Here is a 27,981-nt window from a genome sequence, read left to right as displayed (position 1 = left end):
CTAATCCACTCAATAGATAGTGAAGTTTTGTTGTTTTTTTTTTTTTTTTTTTGAGGAAGATTACCCCGGGGCTAACTACTGCCAAACCTCCCCTTTTTGCTGAGTAAGACTGGCCCTGAGCTAACATCCATGCCCATCTTCCTCTACTTTATATGTGGGATGCCTACCATAGCATGGCATGCCAATTGGTGCCATGTCTGCACCCAGGATCTGAACCGGCGAACCTCAAGCCACCAAAGCAGAATGTGCGAACTTAACCGCTGCACCATCAGGCCAGCCCCTAGATGGTGAAGATCTTAAACCCCAAAATTGGACTTAATTTGATAGGTAGTGAGATTCATTTGATGAAGTTTGAAATCAGGGGTAAGATAACACCTCTGGCTTTCCTCTTGTCCTCTCAGGAGCAGGTGAGTAGGTGTGAGCTGGTAGTGCTTGTGGAGCTGGTTTCACCACACCCCACATTCATCAATCACATTGGAAAAACTGAAACTAGTTTTTTAGATTTTACAGACTGTCTCCAGAAAGACAGGCAAATTTCTATCTGCCAGAGCAACCTTCCATCCCCTGGTTTGACTGAACTGGAGGAAGATCTAGGATTCTTACCGGTGAGTACCCTAGTCCCTCAGGGGCCCATAGTAGAATTAGCTTCCCTTTTCCCCAAGAGAGAGAAGGGAGCACATGTGACTGAGAGAGGCCTGGGAGGCCACAAGTCTACTTTTTCTCCTGTAGTATTTATGAAAGTCTTCTTCTTCCTGCTCTTTGCTTTCCTTCTCCATTTGAGTCTTCCCCCGCACCTTCTCTCTGAGTGTGTGTGTGTGTGTGTGTGTGTGTGTGTGTGTGTGTGTCTCTGTTCATCATTCTCTATTGCTCTGTTCCTATCTCTCTCTGTCTCACTTGTGTCACTCTCTGTCTTTCTGTCTTTATCTTCTGTGTCTTAAAATTTGGTAAGGTCCTGCTTTAAGAACATGATTCAGGGCTCTTTGCTCAAATTTAGGAACCCTGGGGGAGAGTCCTCATCAAGGACTCCAAGGCTGAATTATCCTTGGTAAAATGAACAGTGTGGAGAGGACATACAAACATCAAAGTGCAACTGCAACTTGGATCAGCCTGAACTCGACAAGGGACAGGCAGTGTGAGACCAAAGGGAGGTCTCTGGACAGCCTCAGAGACTGGATAGAACTTGTAGCTCATCCCCTATCATGTTGTGTGAAACAAGCTGATCACAGCTTACCCCTAAGTCCTAGATTTCTTATCTGCAAAATGGAGGGGCGGGCTAGACAATCCCTAAGGCAATTTCCCATGAAACTCAGAATTTCCTAAAGATTGTGTAAGAACTCATCTGTCTACCAACTTACTGGAGTCTGGGCCCATTTTTGGTTGTCATTGTCACTGGAACTGGAGAAAACTGGCTATTGCTCCCATTATGTTCCACCATGTCCTTTACCTCTATCTATCTTTGTCCTAAAACACATATGCAAATCAGTCTGTGCCCATGTCATCCACTAGACACTGAGCACTTGAGGAGTGGGACTTTTGTCTTATTAGTCTTTGAATCCCCAACATACAATGCCTGGCATATGGCAGATGCTTAAAATAGCTTTTTATACATGTTGAGTGAATGAACTGAATGAATGAATGACAATAATTGCTGTATCCTCTGGACTCTTATACCACACTATAAAATAATTGCATTCAAGCTTAATCACTTTAATGCCATGTTTGTGTCTGCCATTTTTCACAAATCTCTTAAGTACAGGAAACGTGTCCCATTTCTCTTGTACTCCTCATCATCTGCCACAGCAACATAGAGTATAGTCAACAAATGCTCATTTAAGAAATAAAATAGTGAATAATCCTCTTTACAAGAGCCCACCCAGGGTTCCTCAGAGCCTGGGAAGCTAGGGTGGTGGTGGGACAACTGGTGTGTGAAAAGAATCTATTTGTCACCAGTATGAATGCTCTGTATTTCAATATTTTTTTTTGGAGGAAGATTAGCCCTGAGCTAACATCTGTGCCCATCTTCCTCTATTTTATATGTGGGATGCCTGCCTCATCACGGCTTGATAAGCAGTGCGAATGTCCGCACCCAGGATGCAAACTGGCAAACCCTGGGCCACCAAAGAAGAGCACGCGAACCTATCCACTGCACCGGCTGGCCCTTGTATCTCTATATTTAATAGCTGAGAAGTTCATCCACCGCCTGACAGCTGGATATCAGCTCTGCAAAAATAGGGCCCTTGGCCTACTAATCTTCTCTCTTAGCATATTTTCCCTGAATGATTGCATCTCTTTCTTATGGTTTTGACTGTTATCTACATGCTCATGATTTCTTAAACCAATTCTTCAGCCCAGACAAGTTTCTGGAATGCAGGACTGTGTAACCAGCTTAAGAGTAGGCTTCTCCACTAGGATATTGATGTGGTTAAGGGCACTGGTTCTAGAATCAGACTATCATAGGACCTTGAACAAGTTACATTTCTGATTCACCATTGATAAAATATGGATATAATAATACTTGTCTCCTAGGGTTGTTATAAGTATTAAACAATACATGTGAAGTACTTAGAAAGTATCTGGAAAATACAAAGCACCCATGTGAACCATTATATTAATCTCAAACAATATATCAAACTGAATCAATTTTCTTCCTCCACCCCCAGATCTGCCCCATACCTTGTATTCGCCCATCTCTGTAAATTACCCAGTTAGGTATCATCCTAGGAATCACCCTCAAGATCTCCTACACTTCCATTTCTACAAACAACAAAAAAAAAATCCTGATATTTTAAACCCTTAAATAGTTTTTAATTCTATATCTTTTCCCTGTCCCTCCTAACATAGTCCTACCTTTGACCCTCATCATTTCCAACTTGGATCAAAACATTAGTCTGCTCTCTCTCACACACACAATTTTTTCTTTATCCCTGTGACAGGTTGAATAATGACCCTCCCCAAAAGATATGTGTTCTGGTCCCTGGAATCTGTAAAGCTTTGTATAGGAAAAGGGAATTTGCAGAGGTGATTAAGTTAAGGATCTTAGGATAGGGGGATTATTCTGAATTATCCAAGAACTCCTTAAATGTAATCACATAAAAGGGAGGTAGATGGGATTTTTACTACAGAAGAGAAGGCAATGTGACCACAGAAATAGACATTGTAATGATGAGTCCACAAGCCAAGGGATGCTGGTAGAAACTAGACGAGGTAAGGAATAGATTCTCCCCTGGAGCTTGCTCCAGAAGGAGCTAACCCTGCCAGCACCTTGATTTTATCCCCAGAAGACTCATTTCAGACTTCTGGCCCCCAGAACTATAAGCCAATAAATTTCTGCTGTTTAAGCCACTAAGTTTATGATAATTTTTTATAGCAGCAACAGGAAACTAATACATTATTTCTCCCTCCCTATCAGCTCATTCTTATCAAATGCCTTGATGTTACTAATACCTAAAACAAACACATAAACAAAACTTCCTTGAGTATACGGTCTATGCCTATGACAGCTCCTTTCCTCTGCTTCTCTTAAGAGCAAAAAGTATTGAGAGATTTAGCTGACTTCACCTCCTCATCTCAAATTTTCTCTTTACTCACTTATACTGGGCTTTTTCCCCCATCCATGGACATGGCTTTTATCAAGGTCATCAGGGACTTTCATCTTAGAAAACAGAATGATCAGTTCTCTATCCTCATCCTCCTGACCTCTCAGAAGGATTTAATATGTTGATTGCACCTTCCTTTTTGACACATTTCTTTCTCTGGGCTTTAGGGATCCCAAATGTGTCATGTTCCCCCAGCTCCTCCTCCCTTGATACTTCTTTTCAGTCTCCTTTAAACTCTCTTCTATATGTTGGAATGTTGTGCACCTCCAGGGGCCTTCTTTCATTTCTATCTATACTTTCTCCCTAACGAAACTTACCAGTCTCATGCTTTTAAATACCATATACGGACAACTCTCTAATCAATATCTCAAAATTGAACCCATCGCTTAAAAGGTATGCCTTACTTCTATCTACTTACCATCTCCATTTTACCTGCCTAACTGGTATTGCAAATTAAATATGGCCCCCAACCTGCTCATGTAATAAACTTTGACCATCTCAGAGCATGACTCTGTCATCAACCTATTTGTTCAGATCAAAGTCCTAAAAATCATCTGTATTAATTTTCAATCTCTGCATAACAAATTACAAAAAAAACTTAGCAGCTTAAAACAACATCTGTTTATTATTTCACAGTTTCCATGGGTCAAGAGTCTGGGTTTGAGTTAACTAAGTCCTCTGCTCAAGATTTCAAAGGACTGCAGTGTTGGTCATGCCGCAGTTCACATCTGGAACTCAGGGTCCTCTTCGAAGTTCATTTAGATTGTTAGCAGAATTCAGCTTCTTACAGATGTAGGACTGAAGTCCCCATTTTCTTGCTGGCAATCAGCTGGGATCAGTCTCAGCCCCTGGGCACATGGCCCACACAGGCAGTTCCCCACATGCTCTCTTCCAGATCCTCAGGAGCACACCTGCTGCTGCTTCTTGTCTCCTTTAAGAGCTCACCTGATTCAGTCAGGACTATCAAGGATAATCTCTCTTTCGCCATATAGAGTAACATAACCACAAAAGTCATATCCTATGTTATTTACAGGTTGTGCCCACACTAAAGGGAAAGGAATTGTGCAGGGCATGTACACCAGGGGGGCATCTTAGAATCCTGCCTACTATATCATCCTTGATTCCTCACTTTCCTTCACACACACAACAAATCCATCAATAATCCCAGTTGGTTATGCCTATAGCATAAACCCTGAATTTGACCATTGCTCATTATGTTCCTTGCCAAAACATTAGTCCAAGTCTCCATCTTCCTTAGACCATTGTAAGAATCTCTTAACTGTTACCACTGCCTCTTTCCTGGTAACTCCTATTCTCCATCCTCATCCAGGAGACACGGTGATCCTCCTAAAGGTCAACCACATAATGTCCCCATGTTTAAAATGCTCCAGCTGCTTTCCATGACACATAGATTAAAAGTTAAAATCCTTATCATGACCTAAAAGGTAGAATATGAATCACAACTTTTAGCTTTCATCTTCTTCCCTCTCCTGTTTTCAATTTTATTCCAGCCACAGTGGCCTTTTTTCTATGCCCCCTCGCCAAAACAAAAACTGGCTCCTGTCTCAGGCCTTTCCATTTGCTCTTCCTTATTCTTGGAAGGTTCTCCTCCAAGTTCTTCACATATCAGCCTTCTTATCTTCTTTCAGGTTCAAACTTAACTGTCACATCTTGAGAGTAGTGTTTCCCAAAAGTCCGCTATCCTCCAACTCCTAGTACTGCTTTACCACATCACCTTATTCCATCATCTTCATAGCAGAAATAATCATATTAATATTTTTATTGTCTTTCTCATGTACACCCCACATCCTACCCTGTCCTGGGATGAAAGTTCTTTATGGAAAGGGAGTCTGTATCTCTTGTTCATAATTGAACAGCCAGCACATGGATCATTGTATGGTGCATGGTGAGTGCTACACAATTACTTGAGGTGCTTTTTGGTACTGAAAGTAAGAAAGTAACAAATAAATCTCAGGTGATATTTTTCAGGAATGAGAGGAGGAAGAAGCAAAAATTAAAGTCTTTTGACAATTATGATTATTTAAACAACTATTCTGATCTGTACTGAAGTGTACACAATGATGAGTAATATAGTATCTGTTGGAAATATTGAAAAGATCATGGTTTTACAACTGGAAAGATTTGTGTGAATTTTAATTCTTTCACTTGCAAACTGTGTAACCTTGAAAATCTTACTTTGTCTCGCTCTTGGGTTTCTTGCCTATAAAATAGAGAATAATACCTAATTTTTTTGTTAAAAATAAATGAGGTAAATTGTGCAGAGTACCTGCCATAGTGCCCAGAATGTAAGTGATGCTCAATGCATATCAGTTACCTGTTTAATTAATAGTGTTTTCTATCTAACAGAAAAAAATAATTGAAGTACATAGACAACTATAACAAAACAAACTGGAAGCATAATAATAATCGTGAGAGTTGAAAGTTAGATAGCATCACATCTTTTGGGTAAAATCAAAACAACCGTTGGAAAGGAAATGACATGTTATAGTAACTCCAAGAATAGACAGGAGAGAGATGAGATATTGGAGAAGACAGTGGCATTGCTGATATAATAGATGTAATGAGAATAATGGCATTAGCCTCAAATACTTGCTTACCTAGGAGAGTTATCTTTCAGCATAAGGCAAAGTAGTGGCTAGAAGGAGCTAGAAGTATAGGAAAAAGTTGAGGATCCTGTAGTTACCAAGGAATCAGAAAAGTGATTTTCCACACCTCTCTTATTTTTTCTAATTTTCATATGCAAATTGAATCTCCTAAAATATCTCTCAATCCACTCAACACACACAAGTAATGGAACTAGATATGTCCTCAATTCTCTTTTAAACTTTGATTCACTATAATTGCCCATAATCCTCTTACTTTTTTCCTACCTACTGGAGAACAATACTTCTATCTTTCTCCTTCCTTTTTTCAGCATAACACCAATCTCCATAAGCCCCCTATTTCATCCCATTCCCCACAAACAAACATATTCCAATAGAGAATCTTAGGAATTCTAGAGGTGGAGCACAATAGTATGGAGGAGGAATAAAGGTAAGTAGCCCCGAAGCTTTGAAGAATATCCTGTGTGTAAGGAATATGTACCATCAGCACATATTTGGGGGCTTAAAGTTTTTTTCAGCAAGACAGTCTCTGATCTCACCTCCACTTCTTTCTCTCACTTCTCTTAAACCATTTGTTTCATATGTCTTTCCCATCTTTCCTATGATTATCTATAACCATCTCTCCATTTCAGGTCAGTAACTATAGGGTCATCAGTCTCCCAACATTCAGCTGAACAGAATGGAAAGCACATTGAAGGCACACCTTCTTAACATCCTTGAGGACCTTTTAGAGGAGGAGTTGGTAAAGTTCAAGTTCCAACTCACAAACATAGCTCTTTCTGAGGGATACAACCACATTCCTCGGGGCACTGTCCAGCAAGCAACCCCAGTGACACTTGCTGATCTACTGATCCGGTACTATGGGGAGGAATATGCCAAGACTGTGACCCAGGAGGTCCTGAAAGCCATAAACCAGCGTAGCCTGTTGGAGAAGCTCCATCAATCAATGGAAAAATGTGAGTCTAGATCTAACCCAACCCTCTCTTGGCTGGATATAACTCAACTCCTTCCCTGAAATCTTCATTTCTTAATTAATTCAACACACACTTTGACAGCATAAAATTTAAAAGGAACTGTGTGTCATGGTGCTTTTAAAAGTTATTTATTGAGATAAAATTCATATCCATAATTCCAACATCTCAGCCATACCTGAGTTTGATTCTGATGCTTGCTCTGTCTCTTCAAACTGCATTTTTTGTCTTTTTATGTGCCTTGTAACTTTTTATTGAAAGCCAGACATGATGTGCTGGGTAAAAGAAACTGAGGTAGATAGGACTTTATTGTGAGTTTTTATATTTGTCTGGCTAGGAGTTAGGCTGTGCTTACTGTTTGCTGCAGCTGCGGTGTCAGAGGCTAAACTTTCCTCTAATGTCCTTGTTTTTGTCTCCCTGTTGTCTTTGGGTTTCCCTAGAGACTCCTTCTTAAATAGGGTCAGAGAGATGTAGTCCTTTCAGTTGTATTCCCCTGTTATTATACAGAAACCTTATTGATGTGGTGGTAAGGTGGAGGGCAGGAGAAGCATTCTATAGCCAATGATTACCTCTCAGTCTTTTAATGAGCCTGTGCCACTGGGCTGTGACCTTCATAGTCTTATCTCCTGCCCACATTCAAGGCTCAACTGAAATGTTACCTCGAGAAGCTATTCCTGTTCCACCTCAGCTGAAAGTACTAGCCTCTTCATCCAAATTCACTGTGCGTTTTTCCCCTTAGTTCTTATTGATCATATTATTGATTTTTTAACTGTCAAAGTAATTTGTGCTCAATAAACATTGGGACACAAATATGAAACAAAAGAATAAAAACATCAGTCATGACCCCAACAGACGCACACAACAAACAATGTGGCGCATGTCCTCACTTTATGTTTAATAAATTTTTCTTCACCTAGATTATACTGTAGGTACAGTTTTATATCATTAGAGGTTGTTTTTTGGCTTAAAACATTTCCCATAGCATTAAACTGTAATTCGTAAGTACTATTTTAAATGCCTACATATTATCCCATCCTATTGGTGCTTTGTAAATAAATTTTTCTGTAGCCAAAATGCCATTTCAGACATTTTGTTGTTCCCAAAATAACATGATGCATAATGCTGTGAATATCATGAATATCTTCATGATAGATCTTAGTGCTCATTTTATTTCATTCCCTTAAATTCCTAAAATTGAAATACATGAGTCAAAGGGTGTATATATATACATTTGTGAATATACATATATATCTTCAAATAATTTTCCAGAACTACTGTATCAATTTAGACATATACAGTGTATGAGTATGGCCATCTTACTGCCTCTCACCAACAGGAAATATAGTAATTTTTAAATCTTAATTTGTAGAGAAAAATGTTATTACTTTAAAAATATTTTTTAAATATATATTTTCAATTTGTTTAATAAAATAATTCATGAATATACTTAAAAACTAAAGCATACAGAACATTACTTTGACCCTTCTCTCCCAAAATAACCCCTTTTATCTCAATTTTTCTTTTGGTGGTGACTGCAATATCTCTAAATAGTACGCTTTTACCACTCTTTCATAGATTTATCAATATTAGGCATCGTTCATTGATTTCCTGCCATTATAGGCAAGTCTTTTGCTCAACTATGCCACCTCTCGCTTCCTACCCACTCTCTTCCCCATAGAATTATAACAGTATTTTTAGTTTATATACAGATTATACCTGAATTTTATTTTTTTAACTTTTTAATTTGGTCCATTATGAGAGGCAGTATCTTGAAACTCCCCAAAACACTTATACTTTACATGGTCAAAGTTGGAAATCTTTACTTTCTATCTTAGAATCATGATAAAAACTTACATCTCTTATTTATAGTTTATTTCTAAAAGTTGAAAGTCAATAATTTACACTATTATACACATATAAATTTTAGTCATAACAAACTCGAGTTCAGTTATTACGTTTTAACTTTTGGTTTTATTTTTTGCTTTCATGGAAATCTCTCATTGCCGTATTTTGTGTTTTTTTGGCATTGTACATCTTCATCACATCCTATGTGCTTCCAATATCTCAAATATCCTATAAAGTGAGTAGACTTCTCTATTCCTCCATTTGTTTTTTAGATAATTCCTTTCTAGAGTCCTCCTAAGAAAAGGTATGTGGATAGTAATCTTTCTGAAAATAATTTTAGTCTATTCTCAAGCTTAAAAGGTAACTGGGTTGGATTGAAGGGTTTAGGTCTAAAATCCTTTTACCTTATTATTTTGAAAGAACTACTTGTCTCTATTGCTTACTGATAATGAGTCTAATGTCAGCCTGATTTTCATTCTTTTGTGAGTGGTCTCTTGACCACCCCACCCCTGCCCCAGATGATGTTAGGGTCTTTATGTTAGGGTTCTAAAATGTACAGTGAAGTAGGTTTTTTTCCCCTATTTCTCTTGCTGGAAACTTGGGAGGCCTTTCTTTTTTAATTTTTTTTATTTTATTGAGGTCATATTGGTTTATTACATTGTGTAATGTCAGGTGTACACTATTATATTTCAATTTCTGTAAAGAGTGCATCGTGCTCATCACCAATAGCTTCGTTTTTATCTGTCACCATACATGTGTGCCCCTTTACTCTCTTCGCCCACTCTCCCACCCCTTCACCCTCTGGTAACCACTAATCTGTTCTCTTTATCCATGTGTTTATCTTCCACATAGGAGTGAAATCATATGGTGTTTGTCTTTCTCTTTCTGGCTTATATCTTCTTAACATAATGCCCTCAAGGTCCATCCATGTCATTGCAAATGAGACGATTTTGTCATCTTTTATGGCTGAGTAGTATCCCACTGTATATATATGGCACATCTCCTTTATCCATTCATCAGTTGATGGGCACTTGAGCTGCTTCCACATCCTGGCTATTGTGAATAATGCTGCAATGAGCATAGGGGTGCATAGATCTCTTTGTATTGTTCATTTCATTTTCTTTGGATAAATATCCGGTAGTGGAATTGCTGGGTCATGTGGTATTTTCATTTTTAATTTTTTGAGAAATCTCCAAACTGTTTTCCATAGTGGCTGCACCAGTTTGCATTCCCATCAGCAGTGTATGAGGGTTCCCTTTTCTCCACTTCCTCTCCAACATTTACTATTTCTCGTCTTGTTAATTATAGCCATTCTGATGCATGTGAGGTAATATCTCATTGTAGTTTCGATTTGTATTTCCCTAGTTATTAGTGATGTTGGCAGGCCTTTCTGAGGTGAAGACTAATGTCCTTTAACTCTATCACTGGTGAAGGTGAAGTTTCACAGACTGCCACAGACTGATCTTCTACTTAGCTACAAAATATACCCACAAATATGTTTGTTCTGAACCTCGAAACTTGGTCATTAGCTGGATACTGACCTTATTCTTGACCAAACCTTAATCTCAATCTGCCTGACTCTTTCATTTTGTTTCAAGGACTGATTATTACATAGACTATCATTATCATGAGACGCAAGGTAGGAGATTCAGTTATAATCTGTGAGCAGCCTAGAAATATGAGGCTCTGATAAACAAGATGCTCAATATTTGGGGAGTGATATGGAAGAAACATTTGACTACTTTAAGTCACCATTTGTAGCAAAATAAAAAAAAATTGTCATCCTCAGGGAAGACTGCTGTGAAAGTCTTTTACAGTTTTACTTGGATTTCCTTTCTCAAAAAATTTGAAAATATGAGGATGAAGAGAACCTGACTATTGAGAACCATCAGACCCCCTCCACTCTCCATACCCCAAGTCAGTCAATGTGCTGTGACCGAGATTTCTGAATAAATAGAACTCTGTTTATCAGTAATACCCTAGTTAACTTGACCCAGGCCCCTTATTTGATCACTATTATTTTTGTGTCATTTTTAAAGCCTGCACCTCTCAGCCCACAAGATGGTTACTCTTATTTCCTGACCATTCTCATAATACAAAATATGCATATCTTTCCTTGGCTCACCCTTGGGAAAAAGACACTAATGATGAATTCATGTTAAGCTGTTGGCATCAAACTAGTGATTGTAGGTGGGGAAGAGGCTAAGCTTCGAAAACACTGCAATTCTGACTTCATGTTTTACTAATGGTGAGAATAATGAACATTATTTTCCCTCCAAAGCTGGATCTTCTGCTCAAAAAGTTGCAAAAAAGACAAATAAGAGGAAGCAAGAGAATGAAGCAGGACCAAATGAAGATAAACAGCAACTAACTATCTCAAAGGTTTGTAATCTGCACTGGGGCAGATATTTTTGCCCTGGAATAGAGTGGAGTGTCCAGGCCATAGGATGCTCAAAATCTTAGGGGCTTACTGGCTTCTATGTCCTACAAGATATATCATAGTCATTCCATGTTAGCATCAACATGCTTCCAAGTTGTTTTGGAAGCATGTTGATGCTAACATGGAATGACTATGATATGTCTTCTCCAAGTTGTTTTGGAGAAGAGCAAGATCCCAGAGAGATCTGGCTATGACTCCTGTCTCTGCTGCTCACTTCTGTGTTACCACTGGAACATTGCTTGATTTTCACGAGCCATTCTTCTCCAAAATGAGAATACTAGTAATAAAGAGGGCATTATGAAAATTGATGGTTACTAAATAAAACCAATTCATTTTCCTTTCAGTTTTCCTTGCTATCCTCATTTTCTGCTTCTGGCCCTTCAAGGTGGAACCCTGTATTATAATTCATCCCTTGATCAGCCCATTACCTAGCACATAGAAGGACTCAATTTATTTTTGGAAAACTAAAAATATATTTATACATTCGTAAATGATAAACTTAATTGTCTCCTTGTTATAGAGAGATACTAGCCATTATCACTGTTTTTGTTTCTTTCTAGAGATTTAGAAATATCTTTAACCAAAAGAAAATATCCAATGAATCTGCACCTTATCCCAGAGATCCTCAACCAAGCAATGATAAGGAAGTAACAACCAAAAATCAATACTTTCATGACTTGATTCGGCGGCTTAATCTGGACAGTTATTATCCCAAGAAGATGGCCAAAGTCAATTCTCTTTTGATAAATAAGACCTCCCTCCATGGCACTCAACCAAGAGCTGAAACAGAGCTACCATTTTGTTTTCTAGAGAAACTTTTGGTATTAGATTACCATTTGCGATATCTAGTTTACAGAGGTAATATAGATACAATATCTACTGTGTCCCAGACACTGAGAACCACAGAAAAAGAAAGAACATTTGAGAACTTTTTCATTATCAAGGAAACACAATCAAATGCAGTACAAATTTGCATCCACCCAATGGACATACAAATGGCAATTTTTCACTGTGCAGATGACTTTACAAGGCAGTATATTTTCACCAAACTTTCCATTTGCCAATTCGCTCTCCCACTTTTGGTGCCAAATCCTTGCAATTCCCAAATTGAATTCCCTCTTTGGTCTCTCAGGCAAATCAGGAGAAGCTGGAGAGAGGTGGAAAAAATAGGATGGGAGAAAAAAATTAGGAATTATAATAACCAGCTGATTAGTTGGCAACCTATACATATTATATCTTTCATAAGAGTTGGAAATTATGTCTCTACTTCCAAGTCTCAGATTTTGAATGCACTCCTGAGTAAAGGCAAACATGACCATTTTTCCTCCCACCATTCTAGGGAAGACAATAATAGATGTCTATTGATAGATGGTATGGTGGAAATCTGCTGGTTCTGCCCAGGTGGGAGAGCTGAGGACAGATTTGAAAACTGTATTGCCTTCACCAATCTCCATGGAAATGCTGAAATACATGAGAGGCAGGTTAAGTTCCTGCAGCAGGTCTCCTCAGTCACTGTCATTCTCCTGTCAACTTCCAATTTTGACAAAATGACTAGTTCCCTTCTACTCGAATTTTGGAATTCACCCAAACCTCTTATCTGTTTGTTCGAAAATGCAGAAAATATTATGGATGAGAATTCTGCTCACAAAGTGAGAATTGGGATCAAGAACCTAAATAAGATAGAACTAGCTGATAAAATTACAGCTACTTTAACACAGTTGCTGAAGAAGTCTGGATCTCCTTACAGTTTGAGTGATTGGGCCAACATTGCTAGGAAGTATGAATTTATTATTGATGAGGACCAAAGAGGCTGCCAAGAAGCAGGGAAAAAAGCAGACATCCTAATGGACATCTTGAGAAAAGTGAAATTACCTGAGATAAAGGAGAAGTTACTACCACTTCAGGGAGGTCTATGGCGTGATTGGTGTAAAAAGGATAAGGAACTCCATCAGCTCAGAGAAAAAGGAAACAGGAGCATTGAGCAATACACGAATGAGATTGAGAAGGAAAAGCAGATAATACGTTGTGAACAGTACCACAAAGTTATTAACCTTAATGACCTGATGAAGTCTCTGTTTGAAAGTCTTCAGTCACATCCAGAGACCCACACAGAGCTCTACTTTCTGCAGGGGCTGAGCATGTTAATGGACCAACTAACCACAGGAGAGTTAGAAAAGCTCCACCAGAGGCATCGTTTTCTGTTGGCTCAGGTGCGAACAGAGAAGCAGAAGCTGTCAAAGAGAGACTCCCTCAGACGCTGGGAGGCTGAGCTACAAGCTGTTTCCAAAGAGATCAGTGACTCTACCCTGGGAATTGAGCATCTCCTGAGAGAGATGGGCCAGATCTACGAAGCTCTGGAAGAAGCTTCTTCCCAAACAAATACACTATTTCTCTCCCTTCCCCAAATGGCTGCTGACCTGATGGTATCTGGAACTCCCATTGAGCTGATGGATGGAGATGCATCTTATGTGCCCCTGAAGTGGGTGGCAGCTGTTTTAGACAAGGTCTCTGAGAAACTTAGAGACAAACGGGTGTTTGTTCTCTCTGTCCTTGGCCTACAGAACTCAGGAAAGTCCACTCTGCTGAATGCAATGTTTGGGCTTCAGTTCAGTCTCAGTGCTGAGGGGTGCACCCGGGGGGCCCATATGCAGCTCCTGAAGGTGGAAGAGATGCTCAAGGAACAGCTGGGCTTTGATTTTGTGCTTGTTGTGGACACAGAAGGACTTCGGCCCTCAGAGTTCATTAACAAAGCACATAGTGAGGAAAATGAGTTGGCAACCTTTATCATTGGACTTGGAAACTTAACTCTAATCAATGTTTTTGGGAATGATCTATCAGAAATACAAGATATTCTGCAAATAGCTGTCCATGCCTTTCTCAGGATGAAACAACTGAACATCTCCCCAAGGTGCCTGTTTGTTCATCAGAACACAGAAGAAATTATAGATACAAATCAAAGTATGGAAAGGCAAAGATGGCTGCAAGAGAGATTGGATGAAATGACACTTGCTGCAGCTGAACAAGAACAGTGCTCAGATGTATGCCACTTCAGTGATGTCATTAAGTTTGATGTCAAGACCCACATCCATTACTTTGCTCACCTCTGGGAAGGTTCTCCCCCAATGGCCCCTCCTAATCCCTGCTATAGCCACAATGTTCAGGAGCTGAAAAGCAGGATTCTTAAGCATGCCAAAGAAGAATCCAAGGGAGGTATTTTGAAGATATCAGAACTTAAAGTGTGGATACAGGATTTATGGAAGGCCTTAGTGAATGAGAACTTCATTTTCAGGTTCAGGAACACCCAGGAAGTCAAGGCTATGAATAAACTGGAGACCATGTACAACAGCTGGACCTGGGAACTGAGAAGTCATATGCTGGACTTGCAGAATCAGCTGACCAACAAGATTCAGAATGGAGAAGTTGAGGAGATCAAGAGAAGCTCAATTGAGAATCGAATTGCAGGAAGACATGAAGCCATTAAGCAAGAACTTGAAAGGTATTTTCGAGAAGACAGAGATAGAGATATCTTGGCTCAGTGGAAAGGAAGATTTGAAGCTAATCTGAAGAATCTTAAAGAGGAGCTTATAAGAGAAACTATGAGAAAATGTGAGTATTTAATTAGTGGAAAGAAAATACAAGACCTTTTGAAGGAGGAAAAAGTAAAATTTGAACATAAGCTATTAGAAAAAATCAGAGAGATGGCTGTGTCCCCCAGTGGGAAAGAGTTACATGATAAGGAGCTGAGAGAGATGTTCAACAAGATCTGGTCAGAGAACATCTGCATTCTGTTGCCTCCCACACTCCCGTCTGCTGAGGGTCCTGATATTGATATTGAGCTAGAGAACATCCTCCTGGAGCATTTTAAACAGCATCCCAATATTGTGAACAAAATCAGATATCGTAATACAAGGAAAACATTTTCTATCAATTATTCCAAACATGTTATCACCTCTCAAAAGTTCCAAGTATATGGACCCTCTGTGGAAGACTTTGAAAAAGATATTATAAAGAAGACAACAGCTCAAATTATGAAATTGGTTGAAGAACTCATACACATAAGAGAACAACAGAATGAGGGTTACAGTTCTAGTTACTTCCATGAAATTCTGCGAGTGATCCATACTGAGGCTGAGGCTGCATCTCAAGGAGCCAGGTTCATACTGACAAACAGATATAAACTAGAACTTGCCCTCGAGCTCTTCCAAGAGGCAGCAAACAGCTTTAAAAAGATATGTATTGCATTCAAGAGAGCAAACAACCCCGTTCTCTACCTAGAAAGCATAAAAGAGGAAGTTTTTACTAAATTGATCTTATCCTACAAAAACTGCCAAAACATTGGCTGATTTGCTTTTGTGAAAAGAGTTTCTGCTACCATATGAATTAGAATAAACACTCAAAAAGCTTGTCAGTTCCTCACCTGCCTTTTCTCTTCCTCTGTTGCATTGCTTTCTGTAATGAGCATTTCTGTAACCCAGATAATTAAACCAAACCCACTAAACACTATACTTCGCATCTTCTATGGGAGTTTTAGAATTAGTATATGTTCTGTAAATGAATCTCCAAACTAATGTTTTGCCAAAAGTTTAAAGTAAATATTTGCTAGAAATAACACAAAACATGTAATTCACTTTTTTGAATAACGAACGTCTCAAGTAGTACAACGCTATAAAGCAAAGAAAAATGAAAAGGAAAATTTAAGACCAAGAGTAGGGGCTGGCCCGGTGGCATAGTCGTTAAGTTCACATGCTCCACTTCGGTGGCCCAGGGTTCACAGGTTCGGATCCCAAGCACAGACCTGCACACAACTCATCAAGCCATGCTGCAGCGGCATCCTACATACGAAAAATAGAGAAAGATTGGCACAGATGTTAGCTCAGAGCCAATCTTCCTCATCACAAAAAAAAAAGAAAGAAAGGAAAAAGAACCAAGAGTGTATTGGACTTCTTCCCTTCCTCTCTTCTTTCCTTCATTTGCTTAATTATCAGTTGAGTCCCTGCTGTGAGACAGGAATTCTGCTAAGTGTTGTGGATATAGAGCAATATAAGACATGGACTCCGGTTGTTATATAAATGAGCAAAAGACAGCCTCTTTATATGAGCTCTTAGGTTGTTTACTTCTTCACAGTAGCCTGGGACCCATTAGCTCCAAAGCCCACCGGTGCCAAACTCGAAATTTTATACAGACAATTGTTTTTACTATAATCCAAATAAGCATATTTTCAGCCATTTAGTGCCTGCCCACTTTGCGCCTTGTAAAACTGACCCCAATATCTGTTAGCCTTAGAAAGATAAACTCCAAGGCTATAAAGACCTCAAGCTGACTCTGCTCATTGGAGCTCTCTGATTCAGAGACTGCCCACTGCAGCACTGATATCACTTAGACATGTAGGCCCTTCTCTGACCCCCTGGGAGTTCCCTCATCCTCCTTCCCTCCTGAGTGGTCTCCTGCCACTCATCCAGAGGGTGTTCCCTCTGGATGGTCTCCTGCCACAGGGGACTTCCCCTGCACACACGCCTGTCAATCACCCAAATAAAGTAATACGCTACTGCCATCTTGTGGTCATGTCTTTTTCCTTGATCAGCCCTGAAATCCTCAAACCTCCTACACAAGGACACACATGTTTTATTCAGGGACTGCTTGAGAGGACGAAGTAAATATTATCGACTACAAAAAATTATAAGATGTGCTATCATTTAAGGAATTAAGGAAAGATATAGGGATCAGAGGGAGTAAGGCTTAGCTTAGCCTAAGTTCGGGGAAGCATCAGGAAATGCTTTGAAGATAAGGGAGATGAAGCCTGAGCCAAATCTAGAAGAATGGAAACGTAAAGCAAAGGTAAAAAATTCAGGTAGAGGGAAGAGCTTGGAGACTCTGAGTAAGTAGAAGTCCACTGGTAGGCTTAGAGCACAAGTTGCATGTGGGGCCTGATAGGAGATTAAATTAGACAGGAAGGCAGGTGCTATGTTATATAGCCCTCGTTGACCCTCACAAGGACATTTGATTTTATCCAGGGTGGGATTTTTAAGTGATGCATAATTCTGCTGGACTATTTCCTTCTGTCTCTTCAGGATCACTCTCACCTTTCACACTTTGCACTGTATACCGTGAAGCTAATCTCAGTGGTTTGAATCAACCAGGCTTCCTTGCCTTCTGACTTCAGGCTGAGTTTCGTCAATGGGAGGTTCTTGCAGGTGATTGGGGGAAGAAGGAGTTGGGTAGGGTTAGAGTATTTGTCCTTCTGGTTCCCTCTTTGACAGACTCAGGTTAGCAGTGACCCTTTCCTACAAAGACAGGTATTTCAGAATTTCCCTTCCTGCTGTTGCTAGCCCCTCGTGCTTCACCACCCCTTTTACCCTACCTTTATAAGTAGTCCCTTCCTTAAGTCTCTTTAATCATCCCTTTTGAATGTGCCATGTTTTATCAAGTAGCTCAAGTACATTCTTTTTCACAGCTGTATACTATTCTTTGAAATTTAGCCACTCTGTCAAGACCATGAAAAACAAAGACAGACTGAGAAACTGTCAAAGACAAGTGCACATGACAAGTAAATGCAATGTTATCCTGGAACAGAAAAAGACATGAGTGTAAAAACTGGTGAAATTCACATAAAGTCTGGCTTTCAGTTAATAATAATGTACCAATGTCAATCTCCTAGTCTGACCATGTATGTACTATAGTTGTGGCAGATGTTACCATTAGGGGAAACTGACAAAAGGGTACACAGAAACTCTCTGTACTATCTTTACAACTTTTCTTTAAAACTAAAGTTGTATTCTGGAATGTTGTAGCTTTATAGTAAGTCTTCAACACAAGTAATTTCATTCCTCTAATTTTATTTTCCTTTTTCAAATTGTTTTGGGTATTCTAAGTCCTTTGCCTTTCCTTATAAATTTTAAAATCTGCTTGCTAATTTCTTCAAAAAAATCTCTTAGAATTTTGATTGGGATTGCATTCAATCTATAGATAATTCAATCTATGTTTGAATAAAACATTGAGTCTTCCAATCCATGAACATGTTACACCTCTTCATTTATTAATATCTTTGATTTCTTTTTGCAATGTTTTATGGTAGAATAGAGGGTCCAGTGCCAACCCGATGGAATACTGGTTAAGTTCATGCACTCCACTTCAGAGACCTGGGGTTCGTTGGTTGGGATCCTGGGCACAGACCTACCCACTGCTTGTCAAGTCATGCTGTGGCAGGCATCCCACATATAAAATAGAGGAAGATGGGAAAAGTGACATCAGCAAGATGGCAGAGTGAGCTGTTCCTTTATTCTCTCCCCATTTTGAACTGCAACTAAATGGACACTCACTGACCTATGGAGGAAGCCCACACAGCACAACAGGATGCTTGAGACACACATAGCTGAGGGTGAATGGTCTGGCCCCCTGGGAAGTGGCAGAGATAGGTGAGCACACCCTGCTCTTCCCTGGGAGCCCCATGCATGCACACAAACACTTTCCAATGTGGTGCAAGTGCCCAGAAAGTGGGAACACAGAGTGTGGCAACTGTAAGAGGAGGAGGAGGGAACACTTAGCCCACACTCATGGTTGTTCTCCTATGGAAAGAAGGAACCCACCATTCCCCTGTGCCATAAGGGAGCAGCCATAGCCCAGGTCCTAGCTCATCCCCACCCACCAGCTCAGCAGCCCCAAGGACTGCAGATCTTAAACAAGACTTCAGCAGATTTCCACGCTGGTGCAAACACTTTCCAGGCATGCATGAATGCTCACAGTGCAGCAGTGCTCCCAAAGAAAGACCACATCCCAGCAGCTACAGGAATAGGCACAGTGGCTTTGAGCCCACTGGTGATCACTTTCTGGTGGAGAAGGGGAGCTCTGAGCATCCCTGAGGCACCAAACAGTGGCCCTAGCCTAGTAAGGAAGCTCTGCTCAAGAAGGAAAGTCCACACAAGTGCCTGAATGCATCCCAGGCTTGGGCAAGGACCCATAATACACCCACAGCTTCCCGTAGGTGAAGTGGGGCCAGAAACACTGCTCCTGCTCCCCCCAGCAGTAACAGGGGGAATACGCATCCTAAGAATACCACGAATGCCCCAACAAAAGAACAGTTCATCAAACATCATGAGAAACTGCAGCAACAATTCAGACCAGAAGGAAAATGACAATTCTCCAGAAACCAACACTGAAGACACAGAAATATGCAACCTAAATGACAGAGAATTCAAAATAGCCATCATAAGGAAACAAAAACTTACAAGAAAACATGGAAAGACAATTCAAGGAGCTCAGCAATAGAATGAAGGTCTCACCAAAGAGATTGAAACTATAAAAAAAAAATCAAGCAGAAATTCAGGATATGGAAAACACAATTAATGAAATAAATAATAATCTAGAATCATTAAGAAATAGAATTGGTCTTATGGAGGGAAGCATTAGTCTTCTTGAAGATAAAAAGGTAGAAATTCTACAGATGGAGGAGGAGACAGAAGTAAGATTTTTAAAAAATGAAAGAATTCTTCGAGAAATATCTAACTCAATTAGGAAAAGCAACATAAGGATTATAGGTATCCCAGAGGGAGAAAAGAGGGAGGAAGGAGCAGAGAGATTATTCAAAGAAATAATTGCTGAGAACTTCCCAAAAATGGGGATAGTGTCAGATTTACAGATAAATGAAGTTAATTGAATGCCCAAGTTTATCAACATGAAAAGACCCTCTCCAAGGCATATAACAGTAAAAATGGCAAAAGTTTGGGATAAAGAAAGAATATTAGGAGCAGCAAGGCAAAAGAAAATAACCTACAAAGGAAACCCTATCAGGCTTTCAGTGGATTTCTTGGTAGAAACCTTACAGGCTAGGAGAGAATGGAATGATATATTCAAAATAATGAAAGACAAAAACCTTCAGCCAAGAATACTCTATCCAGCAAAACTTTCCTTCAGATATGATGGAGAAATAAAAGCTTTCCCAGATAAACAAAAGCTGAGAGAGTTCATCACTGCTAGACCTCTCCTACAAGAAATAATTAAAGATGCCCTCACACCTGCAACAAAAAAGACAAAGGTCTACAAAGTTCTGAGCAAGGAGGTAAATAAACAGACATGATCAGAAACCTGCTTCTCTCTACTAGAACAGAGAGACAAAAGCTCAATTACAACTTAAAAGAGAAAGGGAAGGAAAGCATCAAATTAATGATAAACACTTCAACTTAGTCACAAACCCACAAAATTAAAAACAGAACAATATGTAACAGCAATTACTCAGAAGGGGAGAAGAAAGGGAAGGAACCTGCTTAGGTTAATGGAAATGAGATGCTATAAGAAAATTGACTATCTCATCTCCAATATCTTTCATACAATCCTCACAGTAACCACTAAATAAAAAATCAGAGCAGAGCCACAATTCACAAAAAGAGAGAGAACTGAGAAATCCCTCTCAGAAAACCAACAAAATGAAATGGCAGTCAGAAATACAAAGGAAGAGAAACAGTGGAAACATAGAACAACCAGAAAACAAGAGATAAAATGGCAGCATTAAGCCCTCATGCAACAAAAATCTCTCTAAATATAAATGGACTGAACTCTCCAATCAAAAGACACAGAGTAGCTGGATGGATTAAAAAACAAGACCCAACAATATGCTGCCTCCAGGAAATGCACCTCAGCTACAAAGACAAACATAGGCTTAGAGTGAAGGGATGGAATACAATACTCCAAGCAAATGGCCAACAAAAGAAAGCAGATGTTGCCATACTTTTATCAGACAAAGCAGACTTCAAGTTTTAAAAGACAATGAGAGACAAAGGGGGGCAATATTTAATGATAAAAGGGAAATTTCACAAAGAGGACATAACATTTATTAATATATGTGCATCTAACACAGGGGCACCAAAATACATAAAGCAATTATTAACAGACCTAAAGGGAGAAATTAACAGCAACACGATAACAGCAGGGGACCTCAACACCCCACTTACTTCAATGGACATATCATCCAGACAAAAAGTCAACAAGGATAGTAGATTTAAATGAAAGACTTGACCAGATGGACTTAATAGACATATAGAGAGCATTCCATCCAAAAACAGCAGAATATACATTCTTCTCAAGTGCCCATGGAACATTCTCAAAGATAGACCATATGATGGGTACCAAGGCAAGCCTCAATAAATTCAAGAAGATTGAAATCATCCCAACCATCTTTTCTGACCACATGCTATGAAGCCTAGAAATCAACCACAAGTACAAAACTGGGAAAGTCAGAAATATGTGGAGACTAAACAAAATGCTATCGAGCAACCATTTGATCTTTGAAGAAATCAAAGAGGAAATTAAAAAGTACCTGGAAATAAATGAAAATGAAAATACAACATACCAACTCTTATGGGATACAGCAAAGCAGTCATAAGAGGGGAAATTCATAGCAATACAGGCTCACCTCAACAAGCAATAAAAATCTCAAATAAGTAATCTTATAATGCACCTAATACAGCTAGAAAAAGAAGAAGAGACAAAGCCCAAATGCAGCAGGAGAGAAGTAATAGAAATCAGAGCAGAAATAAATGAAATAGAGAGTAAAAAAACACTAAAAAGAATCAATAAAACTAAGAGCTAGTTCTCACAGAAGATAAATAAAGTTGATAAGCCCTTAGCCAGACTCACCAAGAAAAAAAAGGGAGAAGTCTCAAATAAATAAATTTAGGAATGAAAGAGGATAAATTACAACAGAGACTGCAGAAATACAAAGGTTTATAAGAGAATACTATGAAAAACTATATGCCCACAAATTTGATAACCTAGAAGAAATGCATGAATTCCTAGACTCACACAACCTCCCAAAACTGAATCAAGAAGAAACAGAGAATCTGAACAGACCAATCACAGGTACAGAGACTGAAATAGTAACCAAAAACCTCCCGAAACAAAAGTCCAGGACCAGATGGCTTCTCTGGAGAATTCTACCAAACATTCAAAGAAGAATTAGCATCTATCCTTCTCAAGCTATTCCAAAAAATTGAAGAAGATGGAACACTTCCTAACACATTCTATGAGGCCAACATTACTCTGATATCAAAACCAGACAAAGACAACACGAAGAAGGAAAACTACAGGCCAATACCACTGATGAACTTAGATGCAAAAGTCCTCAGTGAAATTTTGGCAAACCGAATACAGCAATACATGAAAAGAATCATACACAGCGATCAAGTGGGATTCATTCTAGGGATGCAAGGACTGTTTAATATCCACAAATCAATCAATGTGATACACCACGTTAACAAATGAGGAATAAAAATCACATGATCATCTCAATAGATGCAGAGAAAGCATTTGACAAGATCCAACATCTATTTATGATAAAAACTCTCAATAAAATAGGTAAAGAAGGAAAGTACCTCAACATAATAAAGGCCATATACAACAAACCCACAGCCAACATCGTACTCAATGTGAAAAATGGAAAGCCATCCCTCTGAAAACAGAAACAAGACAAGGGTGCCCACTCTCACCACTCCTCTTCAACATAGTACTGGAGGTGTTGGCCAGAGCAATTAGGCAAAAAAAAGAAATAAAAGGAACCCAAATGGGAAAGAAAGGAGTGAAACTTTTGCTATTTGCAGATTACATGATTCTATATTTGGAAAACTCTAATGAATCCACCAGAAAACTACTAGAAATAATCGACAACTACAGCAAAGTCTCAGGGTACAAAATGAATTTTAAAAAATCAGTTGCATTCCTATACATTAACAATGAACTAGCAGGAAAAGAAATCAAAAACACAATCCTATTTACAATTGCAACAAAAAGAATAAAATACCTTGAAATAAACTTAACCAAAGAGGCGGAAGACTTGTACACTGAAAACTATAAGTCATTACTGAAAGAAATTGAGGAAGACATAAAGAAATGGAAAGATGTTCCATGTTCATGGGTCAGAAGAATAAACATAGTCAAAATGTTCATACTACCTAAAGCAATCTATAGATTCAATGCAATCCCAATCAGAATCCCAATGACATTGTTCACAGAAATAGAACAAAGAATCCTAAAATTTATATGGAACAACAAAAGACACTGAATAGCCAAAGCAATCCTGAGAAAAAAATAACAAAGCTGGAGGCATCATAATCTCTGACTTCAAAACATACTACAAAGCTATAGTAATCAAAAATCATGGTATTGGCACCAAAACAGACAAACAGATCAGTGGATCAGAATTGAATGCCCAGAAATAAAACCACACACCTATTGACAGTTAATATTTGACAAAGGACTCAAGAACAAACAATGGAAAAAGGAAAGTCTCTTCAATAACTGGTGTTGGGAAAATTGGACAGCTGGATGCAAAAGAATAAAAGTAGACCATTATCTTGCACCATATGCAAAAATTAACTCAAATGGATTAAAGATTTTCATGTAGGAACTGAAACCATAAAAATTATACAAGAAAATACAGGCAGTACGATTTTTGACATTGGTCTTAGGCACATCTTTTTGAATACCATGTCTACTCGGGTAAGGGAAACAAAAGAAAAAGTTAACAAATGGGACTACATCAGACTAAAAAGCTTCTACAAAGCAAAGGAAATCATCAACAAAATGGAAAGACAACCCACCAAGTGAGACAAAATATTTGCAAATCATTTATCAGACAAGGGGTTGATATCCAAAGCATATAAAGAACTCACCAACTCAACAACAACAACAACAAAACCCAATCAAAAAATGGGCAGAGGACATGAACAGACACTTCGCAAAGGAAGATATACAGATGGCCAACAGGCACATGAAAAGATGCTCAACATCACTAATTCTTAGGGAAATGCAAATCAAAACTACAATGAGATATCACCTTACATCAGTCAGAATGGCTGTAATTCCCAAGACCAAAACAACAAATGTTGGAGAGGATGTGGAGAAAAAGGAACCCTCCTCACACACTGCAGGTGGGAATGCAAACTGGTGCAGCCGCTATGGAAAACAGTATGGAGATTCCTCAAAAAACTAAAAATAGAAATACCATATGACCAAGCTATCCCACTACTGGGTATCTACCCAAACAACTTGAAATCAACAATCCAAAGTAACATATGTACCCCTATGTTCATTGCAGCACTATTCACAATAGCCAAGACATGCAAACAATTCAAGTGCCCACTGACTGATGATTGGATAAAGAAGATGTGGTATACATATACAATGGAATACTACTCAGCTATAAAAAAGACAAAAATCATCCTATTTGCAACAACATGGATGGACATGGAGGGTATTATGCTAACCGAAATAAGCCAGACTGAGAATGACAAACACCATATGATCTCACTTATATGTGGAATATAAACAAACACATGGACAAGGAAAATAGTTCAGTGGTTACCAGGAGAAGGAGGGTGGAAAGTGAGCACAGGGGGTGAAGGGGAGCACCTATATGGTGACAGACAAGAAATAATGTACAACTGAAATTTCACAATGATGTAAACTATTATGAATCTCAATTTAAAAATTTTTAAATAGAAGCTACAAAGTAAAGATTTGAATACAACTAAATTAAAATTTTTGAATATTAAAATCACCAACAAAATTAAAAGACAAAAACGAATGGAGAAAAAAATTTGCAGATTAGATAGCAAGAATTAATATACATATGTATGTATATATAGAAGTATAGAGCTCATATAAAGTTCATATGAATAGCTCAAATAAATAAATAAGAATACCTTAATAGAAAAATGGGCAAGGATTATAAATTAAGATCTTTAAACATATAAAAAATGTTCACAAAATAAATTATAAAAATTCTAATTTAAAAATAAATAAATAAATAAAATAGAGGAAGATGGGCACAGATGTTAGCTGAGGGCTAATATTCCTCAAAAAATAATAATAATAATAATAATAAAGAGTCCAGAAACAGACTGACACTTATATAGCTAATTTTGTCAAAGTTGTCCACTGAATTAAGATGGAAAAAAGATAATGTGTTTAAGAAATGGTGCCAGAACAACTGGATATCTGTATGGGGGAAGAAATGAACCTTGACCATTCTCACCGCATAAACAAATTTTAACAGAAAATTGATCACAGACCTAAATATAAGACCTAAAACTACTAAATTTTTGGAGAAAACCTAGGAAAAAAATCTTTCTGACACTGGGTTAGGCAAGACTTTTTTAAACAGGACACACAAAGCACAAACTATTAAAAGAAAAAATTAGTAAAATGAACTTCATCAAGACTAAAAACTTTTGGGGGTTTCGGCTCAACGCGCTGCGGCTCCCGCCACGTGCTCCTCCGGCTCGGCGCCGCAGCGCAGCATCTCTGGGCGGCGGCGTCGGAAGGGAATTTGAGGAGAAAATGCCGGCTGTTAGGATGCTGCAGCACGTCGTGGGCCAGCTGCTGCTGGGCCCAGCCTGTGGCTGTCGGACGTCTGCCCTGCCCGCCCGGTCTCTGGGCGCCTCCCCTTGGCAAATTCCAGCCAATGCCAACTTCCACTCTGCCTCTTTCTCTGAAACAGACCAGCCACGGGTCTTAATTACAGGGGGTCTTGGCCAGCTTGGAGTGGGACTTGCCAACTTTTTGAGAAAACGATTTGGGAAGGACAATGTGATTTTGTCTGACATAAGGAAACCCCCCGATCACATCTTTCAGAGTGGCCCGTGTATTTATTCAGACATTCTGGATTACAAGAATCTCCGGGAGATTGTGGTGAACAACGGCATCACCTGGCTGTTTCATTACAGCGCTTTGCTCAGTGCAGTTGGGGAAGCGAACGTTTCCTTGGCCAAAGCCGTAAACATCACTGGATTGCACAATGTTCTAGACGTTGCAGTGGAACACGGTTTGCGACTGTTTGTGCCCAGCACGATTGGAGCCTTTGGACCTACTTCTCCCCAGGACCCAACCCCTGATCTCTGCGTCCAGAGGCCCAGGACTATCTACGGGGTGTCCAAGGTCCACGCAGAGCTCATGGGAGAATATTATCATTACCGGTATGGGTTAGATTTCCGATGCCTGAGGTATCCTGGAATCATTTCAGCTGACTCCCAACCTGGAGGAGGAACGACTGACTATGCAGTCCAGATTTTCCACGATGCTGTAAAGAATGGCAAATTTGAGTGCAACCTGAAACCCAGCACGAGGCTCCCGATGATGTACATTGATGACTGCCTCAGGGCCACCCTGGAGGTCATGGAGGCCCCAGCAGAGTCCCTCTCCATGAGGACCTACAACATCAACGCCATGAGCTTCACCCCAGAGGAGCTGGCCCAGGAGGTTCACAAGCACATACCAGAATTCCAGATCACATACAACGTGGATTCTGCTCGACAGACCATAGCGGATGGCTGGCCAGTGAGCCTTGATGACAGCAATGCTCGGAAGGACTGGAAGTGGAAACATGATTTTGATCTTCCAGAGCTGGTGACGACAATGTTGAACTTCCATGGTTCTGATACCAGAATTGCCCAAGCGAACTGAAGGAACCAGAGGAAGAGCTCGTGTATCCTGGACAGCTGTCAAGGGAAAAGCATAACGACCCCGAGGGTTTATATCCCAAGAAGTCTCAGTTATCTGGGCTTGAAGGACTAATTGGACTAAATTTTTGCAGCCATATTGAACTGCCACATGGAGAATTGAGTTGGCTTTAGCATTTTCAAAATGCTGTAGGCTCAGTGGTAGGAATTCTAAATCTTTGCTGTTTGCCTAAACTTGTCTAAACACATGCATCACAGAATGAAGACTTAAGTCATAATAGTTTTCATTTCCTTAATTAAGATGAAGGCACCATTTCTGGGAAGGTGAAAGTATGTGACGTTTGTATGTAATTAAAATTAGTTTAAATAACACCCTTAAGACTCGGTTATTCTCTTGACTAGAGACCAAAGATTACGTTTTGAAGACTATCAAAGATGATCTCCTAGGAGCTGGCCCCGTGGTCAAGTGGTTGGGTTCACGTGCTCCGCTGTAGGTGGCCCAATGTTTCGTTGGTTCGAATCCTGGGCGCGGACATGGCACTGCTCATCAAACCACACTGAGGCAGCATCCCACATGCCACAACTAGAAGGACCCACAACGAAAAATATACAACTATGTACCGGGGGGCTTTGGGGAGAAAAAGGAAAAAAATAAAATCTTTAAAAAAAAAAAAAAAAGACTAAAAACTTTTGCTCTTTGAAAGACTTAGTTAATAAAACAAAATGTCAAGCCTCAGAATGGGGGAAAATTTTGCAAGGCAGATATCTGACAAAAAAATAGTATCCAGAACATGTAAAAAACACTTAAAACTCAAAATAAGAGGCCGACCAAGAAAGAAAACAGGCAGAAGATGTGAACAGACATTACACAAAAGAAGATATACAAATGGTCAATAAGCACATGAAAAAAATGTTCAATGTAACTAGTTACCAGAGAAATGCAAATTAAAACTATGATGAGATACCACTACATACCCACTCAAATGACTGACAGTACCAGTGTTGACAAGGAGGTGGAGCAACTGGAATTCACATACACTGTCAGTGAGAATGCAAAAAGAC

At 39.3% G+C, this 27,981-nt stretch overlaps 2 protein-coding genes and 1 pseudogene across 24 annotated transcripts in view; 2 read left to right on the top strand and 1 right to left on the bottom strand.

Moving 5' to 3' along the window:
* LOC123278917 (olfactory receptor 2AG2-like) overlaps positions 1-27,981 on the bottom strand; it is a 410,069-nt gene that overhangs the window by 243,563 nt on the left and 138,525 nt on the right. For 2 of the 23 annotated variants that reach the window (XR_011495858.1, XR_011495855.1), the window contains 2 exons: positions 16,178-16,308; positions 12,488-12,623 (listed from right to left, as the gene is read on the bottom strand). The exons of 16 other annotated variants lie outside the window; for them this stretch is intronic. The gene's annotated coding sequence lies outside the window, so the exon portion shown is untranslated. Of the gene's footprint in view, positions 1-12,485; positions 12,624-16,177; positions 16,309-27,981 lie in introns of those variants that run through there. 5 more of the 23 variants (XR_011495861.1, XR_011495860.1, XR_011495852.1 and 2 more) reach the window with 4 other exon arrangements.
* LOC106837611 (interferon-induced very large GTPase 1-like) lies at positions 465-25,025 on the top strand. Its single transcript, XM_014851270.3, has 4 exons — positions 465-605; positions 6,853-7,176; positions 11,318-11,418; positions 12,037-25,025. The coding sequence occupies exons 2-4, from the start codon at positions 6,900-6,902 to the stop codon at positions 15,817-15,819; spliced, it is 4,161 nt and encodes a 1,386-aa protein (XP_014706756.3). The 5' UTR covers positions 465-605; positions 6,853-6,899; the 3' UTR covers positions 15,820-25,025.
* Positions 25,652-27,583, top strand: LOC106837604 (L-threonine 3-dehydrogenase, mitochondrial pseudogene; annotated as a pseudogene).

The sequence above is a fragment of the Equus asinus genome, chromosome 20 (assembly GCF_041296235.1).
Source record: "Equus asinus isolate D_3611 breed Donkey chromosome 20, EquAss-T2T_v2, whole genome shotgun sequence".
NCBI lineage: Eukaryota > Metazoa > Chordata > Mammalia > Perissodactyla > Equidae > Equus > Equus asinus.
Note: the sequence above shows the minus strand (reverse complement) of the source record. Positions and strands in the feature narration are given on the sequence as shown.

Bases quoted from the DNA above. Each gene is read 5' to 3' on its own strand.
- LOC106837611 (XM_014851270.3), top strand. From the start codon at position 6,900: ATGGAAAGCACATTGAAGGCACACCTTCTTAACATCCTTGAGGACCTT. The intron at 7,177-11,317 runs GTGAGTCTAGAT...TTCCCTCCAAAG, and splicing joins CCATCAATCAATGGAAAAAT to CTGGATCTTCTGCTCAAAAA. The intron at 11,419-12,036 runs GTTTGTAATCTG...GTTTCTTTCTAG, and splicing joins AGCAACTAACTATCTCAAAG to AGATTTAGAAATATCTTTAA.